Source organism: Salmo salar, chromosome 16 (assembly GCF_965601325.2).
Source record: "Salmo salar chromosome 16, fSalSal1, whole genome shotgun sequence".
In the NCBI taxonomy this organism is placed as follows: domain Eukaryota; kingdom Metazoa; phylum Chordata; class Actinopteri; order Salmoniformes; family Salmonidae; genus Salmo; species Salmo salar.
The window spans coordinates 46,164,474-46,181,414 of record NC_138306.1 but is presented as its reverse complement, the minus strand read 5'-3'; the positions used below and the strand labels follow the sequence as shown (position 1 = coordinate 46,181,414).

At 41.2% G+C, this 16,941-nt stretch overlaps 1 protein-coding gene across 1 annotated transcript; it reads right to left on the bottom strand.

Moving 5' to 3' along the window:
* Window positions 1-576: 576 nt before the first annotated feature.
* LOC106573936 (multidrug and toxin extrusion protein 1) lies at window positions 577-16,306 on the bottom strand. The gene is made up of 17 exons (XM_014149402.3): window positions 15,705-16,306; window positions 15,370-15,471; window positions 15,048-15,116; window positions 14,697-14,845; window positions 10,006-10,048; window positions 9,862-9,906; window positions 8,009-8,106; window positions 7,813-7,910; window positions 7,273-7,386; window positions 4,102-4,169; window positions 3,392-3,500; window positions 2,977-3,052; window positions 2,745-2,814; window positions 1,753-1,885; window positions 1,564-1,658; window positions 1,343-1,406; window positions 577-1,220 (listed from the first exon to the last, which is right to left on the bottom strand). The coding sequence occupies exons 1-17, from the start codon at window positions 16,038-16,040 to the stop codon at window positions 1,018-1,020; spliced, it is 1,872 nt and encodes a 623-aa protein (XP_014004877.1). The 5' UTR covers window positions 16,041-16,306; the 3' UTR covers window positions 577-1,017.
* Window positions 16,307-16,941: the final 635 nt, after the last annotated feature.

The following is a 16,941-nucleotide window of genomic DNA, read 5'->3' as shown; positions in this document are numbered from 1 at the left end:
ACCCACTGGAATTGTAATACAGTGAAATAATTTGTCTAAACAATTGTTGGGAAAATTACTTGTGTTATGCACAAAGTAGATGTCCTAACTGATTTGCCAAAACTATAGTTTATTAACAAGAAAATTGTGGAGTGGTTGAAAAACTAGTTTTAATGACTCCAACCTAAGTGTATGTAAACTTCCGACTTGAACTGTAAATACAGCTTACACATTTGTATGCTATGCGTCGTCAATGTTATAGAGTGTGGAAATTATAACAAAGTCGTGTAACATGCAGCATAACTTGCAAACAATATTTGTAAGAATCACTTAAATTAATATTTGAAACAAATCATAGTTATAAATGTGTATTTAGATCCGTTAAAGAATGCAAACAAGTTAATCAAAATTACATTTGCTGATGTAATCAGTTAACAGTCAGTGCACTCAACAATTGTATGTTTTTGATGAGGTGCTTATATGAATTTTTTTGCAAATGCACGTTGCTCAATCTGCAAATATGTACTACAGCCCACAACTAAGTGGACAAACTGTATGGTCCGGACACATTTCTTCAAAGCAATCACATGACAATGGTGACTGACCACAGTGACCAGCGCTGATGTTCGGTCTTTTGCCAGGGACAAACAGTGCATTTTTTATTTTCATGAATCAATAACTTCACAGCAGGGCCATAATCTGATGAGAGAAATAAGACTAAGTCAGAGTGGAGACAGACACCAACGCTTGTCTATGGACCCAATGCATAACATAGCCCCAATGACTAACCACGCTGTCGTAGCAGAAGACCATTATTAAGCTGAACGATATCAATAACCTTTATAAACATTCCGTATGTGGAAATCTCTCTGAAACATGCAATAATGTTGGATTAGTTTCAGGTTTTATATTAAGGCACATTACTGGCTCATTATTACTGCCAAGTTACTGATAGCACACAATGTGGTTGAAATAATAAAGGCCAACTAGGTTTAAAGTTTGTGTGAGTATGTCTATGCAAGTTGTGTGTTTGTTGTATTAGGGAATAGAAGGGGTAATGTGGGCTTGGGGGGCAGGCATGGTGGGCAGAGGAACAGTCAGCAGTTGGTTGGTGACGATTCCAATGGCGAGGATGAGCAGCATGATGACCACAGCCAAGCCACGCCGAAGAACCAGATGCCTGACAGACAGAACCACACCCACCGGACTCAGCTCATTGGTCCAAAGGGTCTGGTTCGAGCCTATGAGGAGACAGAGGGGAATGGAAAGATTGGGTTAGAAGACAAGGAAATGCAGCTTCATTGTTTCTTTAATGGCTGGTGTACATGGTTGACTTTGCACAAGTTAGTGTTCCTGTAATTACCCTGAGTCTTTTCCAGACAGGGAGCATTCTCCTTAAGGCTCTGCACTCCTGCCCTCACCAGTGCCTGACAATTTTTTTTAAATAAAAGTATCTTTAGTATGCGTCACTGACAAACAATCCACATGTATTATCGTCAGAAGTAGAACATTGGTTCAGTAAAGATGGTAAAACAATTTCAAAACAGGATGAAAAGAACAAAGGTTAGAAGAGGGTCTGCTTACTTCGTAGGTGGTTTGTTTCCAGTTGAGTTTACACATGTAGACAATAAGGAAAACAGAGTGCAGAATGCTACATAGGAAGAACCCGATCCTAAATCCTGAGAGAAATGGGCAATATGACCATGTGAGAAAAGGTTACACTGTACATCACAATGATGGGTTATTGCAGTCTCCAAATGTCTAATGCCTTACCTAATATGCACATTTTGAAGGGAAACATGAGAGACACTGCAATGGGCAGGCCTATAATGTAGTAACCAACCAGGTAGGACACAGCACCAACCATCTGTTTTCCTGCTCCCCTTACAACGCCGCCCATCAACACCTGTAGAAACACCCTGAAGGCTTTACTTCGCTTCCCAAGGAGGAAAAATGCCCTGTTATATGTGCATACACAGGTAACTGCCAAAATAATGGAAACATTGGGCCACCACGAGCTGCCAAAAGAGCTTCAAAGCGCCTTAGCATAGATTCTACAAGGGTCTGGAACTCCATTGGAGGGATAGGACGCCATTATTCCAAGAGAAATTCCATCATTTGAACTTTTGTTGATGGTGGTGTAAAACGCTGTCACAGGCATCGCTCCAGAATCTTCCATAAGTGTTCAATTGGGTTGAGATCTGGTGACAGACGGCCATGGCATATGGTTTAGATCATTTTCATGCTCATCAAACCATTCAGTGATCACTTGTGCCCTGTGGATGGGGGGGGGAAATTTTGTCCACTCCCATCAGGATAGAAATTATTCACCATAGGTTGAAGGTAATCACTCAAAATGGCTGTGTAATTATTGGCGTTCACCTTGAGGGGTTGAGTGGACCTACTCAAGGGTTTCCTTTATTTTGGCAATTACCTTTAGATTTGTCTAACCATAAAAAAAAAAATAGGGGCGTTGTGGGATAACGCAGGACCAGAGATGAAGGGGTTTAAAAGTTCAATGATCATGTGCACAAAATGATGAGTCATCTTAAATCACTGAGGTTATTAGACCAAAGTTATTTTCGGGGCTGTAGTTGATTGCATCAATATACTGTACACCTCAGCCTATCCACCACGACATGCAACAGGAGGTGGTCATTGTGGACTTACATCCTAATTGGAGTAACGATTCAGTCACCAACCAAGCAAGTCAATGAGTGTCAAGATGTACAATTGGCTTTTAGCTGAAGCAGCACTGCCCTCACCGCTATGGCATCGAATACATGGTGGAAGGCATACAACAGTAAAAGCGGAGCTGCCTTTTTAATAACATCCCTGAGAGAGAGAGAGAGAGAGAGAGAGGGAGGGTTAGTGAAGAACAATACCCAGATCCCATTATACACATTTATCAATACACAGTAACATAGCCACAGCTGAAGACCTTGCAGGACTACATCATCTGTCATTGGCCCAGCGGCAGCCCACAGCTCTACTCACTGGTCCTGGGTGAAGATGTATCCTAGCACGTCTTTAGTCAACCCAAGAATAATGGCAATGACAAGGGAAACTGTGACTGGGACAGAGCACAAGTAGCAAACAGGCTCATTTAGAATTATTAATTTATTTTTTTATGGCTAGGATGTTTAGTTGAACTTTTACACCAGCTGGTTAGAATATAGCATCAAGCCCGAGACAAACACCAAATCTGACAAACTGCCTAACGATTGCGATTCAGCTGACAATGAAGTTACAACAAGAGGGTGTCCGAGTTAAAAGAAGTTACTAAATCAGGCAAAAGATTATCAAACTATCCTTTTTTCCTTTTTACTGAAAATGTGTGAGGTGGCTAATTTCCGTTATCGTTAGTTAGTAGAAGTTAGTGTGTAGCCAGGGAGCAGGGGTGGGCTCTTACTTGCACAGATGAAGGAGACCTTGCCAGACAGCTTGGCCTGCTCTGTGTTCCCAGCACCCAGAGCATTCCCCATCCTCACATTGGCAGCTACAGCAAACCCTAGAGGAAACTTGTGTGAGAAAGAGATTTTTTTAAATGATTTAATTCATGCAACTCTCATCCAGTTGTAAATGCAAAAAAGTTGAGGCATGATAGCCAGAAAGTGGAAATAAATGAGGCCTTTTTTCTACTTCCCCAGTCAGATTAAAATCGTGGATAGCATTTGTATGTCTCTGCGTGTAATTTGAAAGAAGTTGCCAACTAGAGCTAGCGCTATGACTGGAAATCTATGGGTATCTGCTAGCATATACACAGACTTCCATGTATTTGCGCTAACGCTAGCTAGCGTTGGCTCGCAAAACTACCTCGAACTCATATCATACTGGACACAGAGATATAAAAATGGTATCCACTAGTTCATCCGACTCTGGCGAGGAGATAAAGGGCATCATTGCCAAAATCCCGAAGTATCCGTTTATAAAAAGGTGCAGTCCGAGATCTTAAGCACTTACAAATTCGTAACATATCATACGAATTGATTTGCAGGACATAACATATCATACGAAATGGATGACGTAGATAGAACACCATTTTTCAGGGACCCGTTTTGGTTAATGAGCACTACTTTCAAAACTACCGGCTGAAATTACGGAGCATCCCTTTAAGTTTACCATAAATGTGATGCTGGACACCTGGTAGAGGGCTGACATAGCTCCCAGCTCAGCTTCACCGATAAGACCTGGAGAAATCTGAATGTGAGGAATTGTCAACTTAACTAGTATATTTTCAATATGCTAAAAGTTGAGAAAGTGAAACAGGAAAACGCTCACAGAAAACTTAAATGCATTTGAAGCACTAATATACTTTACCAGTTTATGCCAACAAGAGTTGACACCACTTATCTTTAAATAAACAGTAATCTTAAAAAGTAACAGTCCAGTGTTTCCAGACTTATATGAAACATGATCAATAATTACAATGTGCGTGAAATAAAATAAAATTTGGAAAGAAAACTAAGTATGGTGTGGGCGTATACCAATCAATCGAAATATTAATACGAGTAGACCCTGATTTCCTAGCTCATTCTCCTCAGGTGTATGACATTCTAGGTTTCAAAAAGGCTTGCTATTTCCTCAATCTGTTTGAGACAAGTTTTTTAAGTGTTCTCTCTTCAATTCATGCTTTGTCCACAAATACGATTATAGGACAAGTCAACAACATTATTTGGGTTAACAGAAAATGAACTTAAGTGTGATTCACTGGACAGTTAATTTAATACTTTCTGAACATAACTAAATGTCGCTGTGACTGGTTCTGTGAAAATTCCTGTTTGTTTCTCTCCTTCCCTTTTAGGTAAATACACACACAGTTCCCTTCGGAAAGTATTCAGACCCCTTGACGTTTTCCACATTTTGTACCTTACAGGCTTATTCTAAAATTGATTAAATAAAACTATTTCCTCAGCAATCTACACACAATACCCAATTATGACAAGGTGAAAACAAGTTTAGAAAATTTTGCAAATGTATTAAAAATAAAACAAATACCTTATTTACATAAGTATTCAGACCCTTTGCTACGAGACTCAAAATTTAGCTCCTATTTCCATTGATCATCCTTGAGATGTTTTTACAACTTGGTTGGAGTCCTGTGGTAAATTCAATTGATTGGACAGGATTTGGAAAGGCACACACACCTGTCTATATCAGGTCCCACAGTTAACAGTGCATGTCAGAGCAAAAACCAAGCCATAAGGTTTAAGGAATTGTCCGTAGAACTCCCAGACAGGATTGTGTCGAGGCAAAGATCTTGGGAAGGGTACAAAAAAAAAAACATTCTGCAGCATTGAAGGTCCCCAGGAACACAGTGGCCTCCATCATTCTTCAATGGAAGAAGTTTGGAACCACCAAGACTCTTCCTAGAGCTGGCTGCCCAGCCAAACTGAGCAATCAGGGGAGAAGGGCCTTGGTCAGGCAGGTGACCAAGAACCCGATGGCAATCTGACAGAGCGCCAGAGTTCCTCTGTGGACATGGGTGATTCTTCCAGAAGGACAACCATCTCTGCAGCCCTCCACCAATTAGGCCTTTATGGCAGAGTGGCCAGTTGGAAGCCCCTCAGTAAGAGACATGACAGCCCGCTATGAGTTTGCCAAAAGGCACCTAAGGGACTCTGACCATGAGAAACAAAATGAGGAAAAAGTCAAGTGGTCTGAATACTTTCCAAACGTACTGTGTGTGTGTGTGGCATGCATACACACACCAAAGTTTTAGAAAACCTATTCATTCAAGGGTTTTTTCCTTTATTTTTTACATTGTAGAATAATAGTGAAGACCTCAAAACAATGAAATTACACATATGGAATATTGTAGTATGACAAAAAAAATACAAAATAAAAGAGAGAAAAAAAAGAAGTGTTAAATAAATCAAAATATATTTTATATTTGAGATTCTTCAAATAGCCACCCTTTCCATTGACAGCTTTGCACACTCTTGGCATTCTCTCAACCAGCTTCACCTAGAATGCTTTTCCAACTGTCTTGAAGAAGTTCCTACATATGCTGAGCACTCGTTGGCTGCTTTTCCTTCACTCTGTGGTCAGACTCATCCCAAACCATCTCAATTGGGTTGAGGTCAGGGGATTGTGGAGGCCAGGTCATCTGATGCAGCACTCCATCACTCTTCTTCTTGGTAAAATAGCCCTTACACAGCCTGGAAGTGTGTTGGGTCATTGTCCTGCTGAAAATCAAATGATAGTCCCACTATGCGCAAACCAGATGGGATGGCGTATCGCTGCAGAATGCTGTGGTAGCCATGCTGGTTAAGTGTGCCTTAATCTAAATACAATCACAGACAGTGTCACCAGCAAAGCACCCACACACCATAACACCTCCATGCTTTACGGTGGGAAATACACATGCAGAGATCATCCGTTCACCCACACCGCGTCTCACAACGACAGTGACTGGAACCAAAAATCTCCAATTTGGACTCCAGACCAAAGGACAAATTTCCACCGGAATGATGTCCATTGCTCTCTTCTTATTAGTGTGCTTTAATAATGGTTTCTTTGCAGCAATTCAACCATGAAGGCCTGATTCACACAGTTGATGTTGAGATGTGTCTGTTACTTTAACTGTGAAGCATTTATTTAAGCTGCAATTTCTGAGGCTGGTAACTCTATGAACTTATCCTTTGCAGCAGAGGTAACTCTGGGTCTTCCTTTCCTGTGGCGGCCCTCATGAGAGCCAGTTTCATCATAGCGCTTGATGGTTTTTGCAAATGCACTTGAAGAAACTTTCAACGTTCGAAATGTTCTGTATCGACCGACCTTCACGTCTTAAAGTAATGGACTGTTGTTTCTCTTTGCATATTTGTGCTGTTCTTGCCATAATATGTACTTGGTATTTTACCAAATAGGGCTATCTTCTATATACCAACCCTACCTTGTCACAACACAACTGATTGGCTCAAATGCATTAAGGAAAGAAATTCCACAAATTAACTTTTAACAAGGCACACCTGTTAATTGAAATTCATTCCAGGGGACCACCTCATGAAGCTGGTTGAGATAATGCCAAGAGTGTACAAAGCCATCATCAAGGCAAAGAGTGGCTACTTTGAAGAACCTCGAATATAATTTATTTGTTTAACACTTTTTTGGTTACTACATGATTCCATGTTTTATTTCATAGTTGATGTCTTCACTACTATTCTACAATGTAGAAAATAGTACAAAAAAAAACAACCTGGAAAGAATAGGTGTGCTGTGTGTGTGTATACATATATTTTTTTAACAAAACATGGTCGTTCTGAAGGTAGATGCCCTAATGTCACCCCTGACCTGCCATGAATACTCCAATCTCATAGGTCCACCACTCCAGACACATCATGAGCATGCTGGGAACAGCCAGGTAGAGGAAAGGCCCCCACTCCTGCAGGCAGTCACGTGACCAGCCTGGGGGTCAAAAGGACAGGGCACGGTGACATTTAGTTGACAGCAGGGTAAACAAACACTGGTTTATACGTTACGATTTGGACTGCCTGCCATTAGATGGACACATCCATATTAAAATATCAGTCACTGTCAATGAAGTATCGTAATTGTACACATGGTTTGGGGGGTGTTAAACAACTACTTTAATCATGAAAATTCCAAGTGACCAAGAGAAAATACATTTTAATCATCTCTATTCACAAGTACACTTATATCACTGGCTTCAGCAATGTCTGACTACAGTTGGTTGGTGGACTTTCCCCATCTATATGACATGATCTAAAACTAACCACATCAATATCAACCTTGTCCCCTGGCTATTGTGCAAAGCAATATAATGACTTTCATCACATCAATACAAACTGAATTCAGAGGTCAGGGACTCACCGTCCCAGGTGGCTTTGTGCAGCCCTCTCCATATGATGTACACATAGATGACTATAGCCAAGGTGTACTGGGAGATGGTGTTAGCAGCTGCAGAGCCCCTGTGATGGAGAGGATGAAAGTTATGAGGGGTGACCGCCATCTCATGTTTTTTTGATATGGCTGTATGACAACGTTTGTTTTTATAAATGTAACTCACGCCACGCCCAAGTTGAGTTGATAGAGGAAGGTGTAGTTGGTGATCGCATTTAGAAGGTTCCCCACCACTCCAGTTATCACCTGGGGCCATATGATACCCTGTCGGAAAAATACAGTCTCAACGTCAGGACAACATTGTTCTTACAATGTCACAGTGGGCGTTGGAACAGAGGGGTATTCTACAAAGCATAATCAATCAGTTATCCAGCTAACTTTTTATAAAACAGTTCATTTTCTGGATCATTAAGAAAGCCAAACAGATACTTGGTTTTGGTTGTTGAGTAAGTAGGCACGTTTCCATTGACCCAGGTTTATTGGACAAAAGAAATGTCGTAACAAAAAAAATCTTTGCGACATGTGTAATGGAAACGGCAGATATAGAATAAACTTTATTTTTTGCAACAAATGATGGAAACAGTGTTATTCGAATAAATGATGATTGCTGAATAGTTTTGAAGGAATGCGGGAGAACATGATGTTACCACGTTTAATTCTAAATGCCTACCGCTTGCTAAATACATTTTTTTCCCCCAATAAAGACTGTCCTGACTTTCAAGAATGCCTGAATTGCTTTGCTGGCAACTTTCACCACACAATTATTTCAGATCTACGGGAATTTCACCATGGCACAGACTGTGGCGATACGTCGGCACATAAGAATATGGCATATTTTTGTCAATTATTGCATTCTATCCATGCTGGCTTTCGCAGGTTAGCTGAGACATGAAACAGATAGGTTGGAACGCATACAGGCTGTAGCCAATTTATTAATGCGCAATTTGCCCAAAAGGATAATGGAAACACTAACTACATTTATTTTTTTAATCGACAATGTTGGTTTTTTTGAAAAAATGTTTTGTGTGTGACATCATTACGTCCAGCTGTTTTTAAATCAACACAAGATAGTTCAAAACAAACAAACAAATGTTCTATGCGAACTTTCTAAATGTCGGCACTGGACAAGTTAATGTTAACAGATATAGAGACCATGCCCATTTCAAGCGTATCTCACTAAAAACAAAAAAGTGATTTCAGAATATTCAGGCAAGTTAACTGGCTAACTCCTTAACAAATGGATCACTAGTCACTTTAAACAATGCCACCCTAAATAATGTTTACATATCTTACATTACTCATATCACATGTATTTTATACCATTTACTGCACCTTCCTATGCCGCTCGGCCATCGCTCATCCATATATTTATGTACATATTCTCATTCACCCCTTTAGATGTGTGTATTAGGTAGTTGTTGGGAATTGTTATTCGCTACACTCACATTAACATCTGCTAACCATGTGTATGGTGTGTGTTGTGTTATTGACTGTACGCTTGTTTATTCCGTGTGTAACTCTGTTGTTGTTTCTGTCGCTTTGCTTTATCTTGGCCAGGTCGCAGCTGTAAATGAGAACTTGTTCTCAACTAGCTTACCTGGTTAAATAAAGGTGAAATAAAAATAAATGTGACCAATCAAATTTGATTTGGTTCTGCTTTGTAGTATACCCCTCAGATCTCATAAGGTCGGAGGGTGGGGCAGACGGTGTCCCCTTTTAATTTCCCCCTCAAAAGGATGTAAAATAACCATAACGTTTAAAATAGACTGCATGTAATCCAAAACAAGTATGGAATACTTCCGCTCGTGAGTGCATCAAGTACAACGCATTTTGGTGCCATTTATTTTAACTTAATATAAAATCGCTGTCAATTATTGTGAGTAATACACACAAGCATATATACTAGACATATGAGGATGGAATGGGAAAACGGTGGCCTAACCACGCCCACTGATTGGTCTTTTGGGTCCCAGTCGCAACCACAATGACAAACAAGTTCCATTGAAACGCATACAGCACCTGGTTTTGAAGGTATCTTCCTTGCAGCTGATACATGAAGCATGCCTGTGGAGACACTGCAGCCATGAGATGCAGATCTTAAATCAGTAGGATGAGCCAACACTTTGCAGAATTCTGTAAGAACTACGGGCTTGGTTAACTCACTGGCAGAGCAGGCATGAAGATCCTCACATAGAGTTGAGTAAGCCTGAGGGACACACACACACACACACACACACAAAATAAATACCAACTAATGAACATGCAGGAGCAAACAGTCCTCTCAGTGTTTCCCCTATATTCATTTAGCAGCGGTGGGCCACTGCTGCTAAATTGTTGTCGCCACTCCAAAAAATATTAACTGAAAATAATATATACACATGAATAGAATGTTCGGGATGGCAAAACATGTTCAGTGTAAACTTAAACCAGATAAAGTACTGTATGTACAAAACATAAATGGCACTACATACAGTATTTACAGTTGAAGTCGGAAGTTTACATACACTTAGGTTGGAGTCATAAAAACTTGTTTTTCAACCACACCACAAATTTCTTGTCAACAAACTATAGTTTTGGCAAGTGGGTTAGGACATTACTTTGTGCATGACACAAGTACATTTTTCCAACAATTGTTTACAGACAGATTATTTCACTGTATCACAATTCCAGTGGGCCAGAAGTTTACATACACTAAGTTGACTGTGCCTTTAAACAGCTTGGAAAAGTCCAGAAAATGTTATGGCTTTAGAAGCTTCTGATTGACTCATGATGTCAAATGGCCTATTGGATGTATTTCAAGGCCTACCTTCAGTGCCTCTCTGCTTGATATCATGGGAAAATCAAAAGAAATCAGCCAAGACCTCAGAAAACATATTGTAGACCTCCACAAGTCTGGTTCATCCTTGGGAGCAACTTCCAAACACCTGAAGGTACCACGTTCATCTGTACAAACAATAGTACGCAAGTATAAACACCATGGGACCACGCAGCCGTCATACCGCTCAGGAAGGAGACGCGTTCTGTCTCCTAGAGATGAACGTACTGTGGTGCGAAAAGTGCAAATCAATCCCAGAACAACAGCAAAGGACCTTGTGAAGATGCTGGAGGAAACAGGTACGAAAGCATCTATAGCCACAGTAAAACGAGTCCTATATCGACATAACCTGAAAGGCTGCTCAGCAAGGAAGAATCCACTGCTCCAAAACCACCATAAAAAAAGGCCAGACTACGGTTTGCAACTGCACATGGGGACAAAGACTGTACTTTTTGGAGAAATGTCCACTGGTCTGATGAAACAGAAATAGAACTGTTTGGCCATAGTTATGTTTGGAGGTAAAGGAACATTTTGTGGGTAGAACTGAAAAAGTGTGTGCGAGCAGGAAGGCCTACAAACCTGACTCAGTTACACCAGCTCTGTCAGGAGGAATGGGCCAAAATTCACCCAACTTACAGTGGGAAGCTTGTGGAAAGCTACCAGAAACATTTGACCCGAGTTAAACAATTTAAAGGCAATGCTACCAAATACTAATTGAGTGTATGTAAACTTCTGACCCACTGGGAATGTGATGAAAGAAATAAAAGCTGAAATAAATCATTCTCTCTACTATTATTCTGACATTTCACATTCTTAAAATAAAGTGGTGAGCCTAACTGACCTAAGACAGGGAATTTTTACTAGGATTAAATGTTAGGAATTGTGAAAAACTGAGTTTAAATGTATTTGGCTAAGGTGTATGTAAACTTCCAACTTCAACTGTGTAAGATCATATCTGACAAATAACAACCAAAATGAAAACTAGACAGAATCAAAAAAATGGCATGGGACCCCCACTGATTTTGTAATAACATTATAGTCACTCAGCATAAAAATATGGCATAAGCCATGGCAAAATGTGTAGAATTGTAAGAAATTAGCTTTAAAACTGAAATTCTTTCTCTCAGCCCCTTGACAAAATGTGTAGGGTTGCAGGAAATCAGCTAAATATTGGCCGTGTGAGAGGATCAAAATGACAGCAGGTCGACTTCCGACTGACTGATCTACAAAATCACCTTGCATCCTAAATAACGACTCATTATTTGTAGTTCAGTCAGTCACAACTCACCTATGATACATTGCTGTTAAAATCCTCTCAAACACAGTCTTTGTCTCTGCAGCCACTATATTAAACATGGAGAAAAGCTCGCCAAGGAACTTGACAGTAAACTAGTAAATGCAATTAAATAAGCCAAAAGTTCTTTATCTTGAGTGTTATGCAGTTTGTGAGCTCTCAAAACAAACTTTCCACTTGGAGAATGGTGTGAATGTATATTATATACATTGAGCGTCTTTTGCGAATTGAACTAAATACATTGGTAACCTTTTGGGGTTTTGGGGGGGGGGGGGGGGGGGGGTGTCCCTTGACTTCAATGAATACACGCCAATACACGCCTGCTCGGGCATTATCAATTCAATGTCAGTCAACGTCAGAATGAAAACCTCACGATAGGGCAGGCTCCTGTAGGAACAGTAGGAAAGAGTTCATCCAGCACGGTGTCCTCACCAGGGCCCAACTAGTAAACTTGACCCGCCCTTATAAATCAAGTTACAGGTGGAGGCGTATCACGTTATTAACTTACCCTATCACAAAGATGAGGAGCGTCCCCCCTCCCCCTTTTTATGGAAACCCAAAGGAGTCATACCTAACTGTGCTGACACAGCATATCTTATGCTTCACGGAGACACCATCAACATACAGCTGGCTGGTTATATCCTGCACCGGCAGGATAGAACAGCGGCGTCTGGTAAGACAAGGGGCGGCGGACTATGTATTTTTGTAAATAACAGCTGATGAACGATATCTAAGGAAGTATCGAGCTATTGCTCGCCTGAGGTAGTGTATCTCATGATAAGCTGTAGACCACACTATCTAGTGTTCATCTGTATTTTTCGTAGCTGTCTACATACCACCACAGTCAGAGGCTGGCACCAAGACAGCATTGAATGAGCTGTATTCCGCCATAAGCAAACAAGAAAACACTCACCTAGAGGCGGCACTCCTAGTAGCCGGGGACTTTAATGCAGGGAAACTTAAATCTGTTTTGCCAAATTTCTATCAGCATGTCAAATGTGCAACCAGAGGGAAAACTCTGGACCACCTTTACTCCACACAGAGCACATAAAGCTCTCCCTTGCCCTCCATTTGGCAAATCTGACCATAATTCTATCCACCTGATTCCTGCTTACAAACAAAAATTAAAGCAGGAAGCACCAGTGACTAGATCAATAAAGACATGGTCAGATGAAGCAGATGCTAAGCTACAGGACTGTTTTGCTAGCACAGACTGGAATATGTTCTGGGACCACATCAGTCATTGGCTTCATCAATAACGTTGTCCCACAGTGACCGCACGTACATACCCCAACCAGAAGCCATGGATTACAGGCAACATCCGCATTGAGCTTTAGCTCAAGGAGATGATTGGAGATGATTGTGGACTACAGGAAAAGGAGCACCGATCACGTCCCCATTCTCATTGACGGGGCTGCAGTGGAGCAGGTTGCGAGCTTCAAATTCCTTGGTGTCCACATCAACAACAAATTAGAATGGTCCAAACACACCAAGACAGTCGTGAAGAGGGCACGACAAAGCCTATTCCCCCTCAGGAAACTAAAACAATTTGGCATGGGTCCTCAGATCCTCAAAAGGTTCTACAGCTGCACCATCGAGAGCATCCTGACTGGTTGCGTCACTGCCTGGTATGGCAACTGCTCGGCCGCCGACAACAACGCACTACAGAAGGTAGTGCATACGGCCCAGTACATCACTGGGGCCAAGCTTCCTGCCATCCAGGACCTATATACCAGGCGGTGTCAGAGGAAGGCCCTAAAAATTGTCCAAGACTCCAGCCACCCTAGTCAGACTTCTCTCTGCTACCGCACGACAACCGGTAGTGGAGCACCAAGTCTAGGTCCAAGAGGCTTCTAAAAAGCTTCTACCCCCAAGCTATAAGACTCCTGAACACCTAATCAAAATGGCTACCCAGACTATTTGCATGCCCCCCCCCCCCCTTTTCTACAGTGCTGCTACTCTGTTGTCATCTATGCATAGTCACTTTAATACCGCTACCTAAATATTACCTCAACTAGCCGGTACCACCGCACATTGACTCTGTACCGGCACCCCCCTGTATATAGTCTCGCTATTGTTATTTTACTGCTGCCCTTTTAATTACTTGTTACTTTTATCACTTATCCGTATTTTTTAAAATTGCATTGATGGTTAGGGGCTCGTGAGTAAGCATTTCACTAGAAGGTTGTATTCGGCACGTGACTAATAAAATTTGATTTGACAGTGCAGATAGAATATTTTTTGTGCCAACCAGTCACTCAATCATTTGCTTCTTTTTGGCTACCTTTATATAGGGAGATGCAACTAAAACTGAGGGGGCTCAAGTTTGAGCTTAGGGGACGAAGCCCTCTTGTGGAGTTGGTACGTGTTGTCTAGACCTGTCATCAATCGCTCAATTATAAAGAACAAGGCATTAATGCAGGTCAGGTCTGACTGGGCTTCAGAATGCCCTATATTAAAATGTGATCTCTGGTTCTCCTAATCAAAAAATATATATTTTTAAATGAGCATTCTAAATTCAGCCAGTACCTCGTCCTTATAATAAATGCTTTAATTATAATATCCAGTTTCGTTCCTACTAGGAACTTGACCAAGGTATGGGATGTGACTGTGAGCATGACCTGGAGACCTCTGGGCTCAGCCAGTACCACATTCTTCTAATTAAAACTGTTTCTCCCATTTCGCACCTACTTGGAACATAACCCAGGTATGGGATGTGAAATAGTATGTGAAGGTGGGGCTGACCTGGAGACCTCCGGGCTCTGATGGATGGCCAGTAGGATGGGCTCTGTGTTGATGAGGAGAGCCCAGCAGGGGAAGCAGGACAGGAGCAGGATCAGAATCCCTCTCTGCACTATCACGCCCACATACTTCAGATTGTTGCTTCCGAATATCTACAGTCACACAGCAGAGATGGATTGACGGTGAAGGTGCTGCTGATCTCAACGATCATCCCTAATGATATGTTATCATTTTAGGTACAAAGTTAACATGTTTGGGGTCAATTCCATTTTAATTACAGTCAATTCAAGAAACTCCTTTGAAATTCCAATAGTCTTACTCTCCCCCCCAAATTCAGTCAGTCAGTCGCCTTACCTGAGAAATCACTGTGTCGAAGGCTGATGCCAGCCCGGTGCCGATAGATATGCCTGTAATATTGACCACCTGTTGACATAGGGGCAAGATTCTGTCATGAGTTAAGATTACATGCACACTGGTCAGAAGGCACAGAATTGTTTTATTAATGAGCTCCTAGCTGAGCACCACCACACAAGGGACTTTGGGTGAATGCAGGTAAAGGGTGATGTTTCTTGTGACTTGTATGAATTGCTTTTTCAGGAAGACAGTGATCTCAAAGCAAGCCATGGCTATTGGCTACACACTGTTCAGTTCAAAGTAGTCAAAGGGCTGCTCTTACCGAAGTGGCCAGAGTCACAGCTGCCAGCTCCGTTTTGCCTAAGTGTCCACAGAACACCGTGCTAACAAAACTGATTAGCATGAGCATCAGCATGGAGATGAACTGAGGAAAAAGAGTTGTATCAATTTATTCATACGCTCCCTTGTTTTTAAATCAACAATTCCCCACCACGTTCAACAGCAGATACATAATCCATGCAGTCATTATCAAAAGGAAACGTTGTAAAAGTGCTATGGTACTCAATATCAAATAATACCAATAAAATAAAAAAAAGTAGCCTAGAATAAGTCTACAAAGTGCATTTTAAACGTTTTTTCTAGAAATATCTGGCTTACCATTGGTCCAGCCAGTTTAAGAATTTCAACCATCTCCTCTATTTCGACTGACATCCATCTCCTTGCTCGACTGAAAGATCCGCATTCTGCAGGTAATTTAGATATGATGGAGCCATAAATTGGTGGATTACCTTTCGAGGCAGGGTTCACTGGGATACATGTTGTAACTTCTTCCATTTTACTACCGCACTGACCACAGCCTATGTACTGAAAACGTTTTGATAATTTTGCTGAGTTCAAATCATTGTTGCCGTTGGTACCAACAAAAACGTGGGTGCAATCATTTGTCCAAACATTTGCGTTTTGCAACGAAAACAAGTTTCTATTTAAATGCATCTAGATCCCTCCCATTTTCCTTCCTAGAATTACACCCCTATTTCCCCCCAGTTTCATCTGTTCGCTAATGCGTGTGCGTGACTATTTTACTGGAGCTAAAAACGGTCGGAACATGGTTTGTTCAAAAACAAGACATCATTGTATCTTTGTAGGCCTATGATCAAGGCCATGCTGCCGAAACGCGCCGGAGCTTTGAAATCTTTGTTCCATTGAACATGCCATTAAAATGAAGGCATTTTAATTATATTTAGATTGGCTTGGTCCTGATTGTTTTTTTAATGCTCGAATTCAAAAGAGTAGCAGCTTCGACCAGAAAGGGACATTGGTCTTTTTACACATCCTTAAACCGACCAAACGCGCCAGAATCCTTAGTTGCTGGCTGAAGCTTGATGAGGGGACTCTCAGGAGAGGTCGATCTCTGAGTTCCAATGTCCACATGAACATATTCTACCTGTGGGGCCAAGACTGTCAAGACTGAGTGCGCGAGTTGCTGAGTGTGTGTTATGTCAAGACAATTTGCTACAAAAACACTTGTATGCTAAATGAATGAGGATATACTTATAGCATTATAACTTATGTGTTGAAACTCTTACAATAAAGCCCTACAGGACTCCTGCAAGTCACCGCAATTCCTTCACAATGGCAAACAAATCCTGCAGGAATCCTGTATTACTTTTTGTAAGGGGGTGTTACATTATCTGTTGAATGTTACATTATCACTCAAAGTAAAGATTGAGTGACAGACAGTTCGGGCAACAATGGTTTGCTGTCATGTTCCTCCTCATCAATCTGGTAAGGAGCATTGACCTTGGCCGTCATGAAGCTTTTATCTCTGCTTTGTGTTTTTTATTATTACCTAAATACTTAAAAATTCAGAAAAAGTGACTTTAGCTGATGGCGA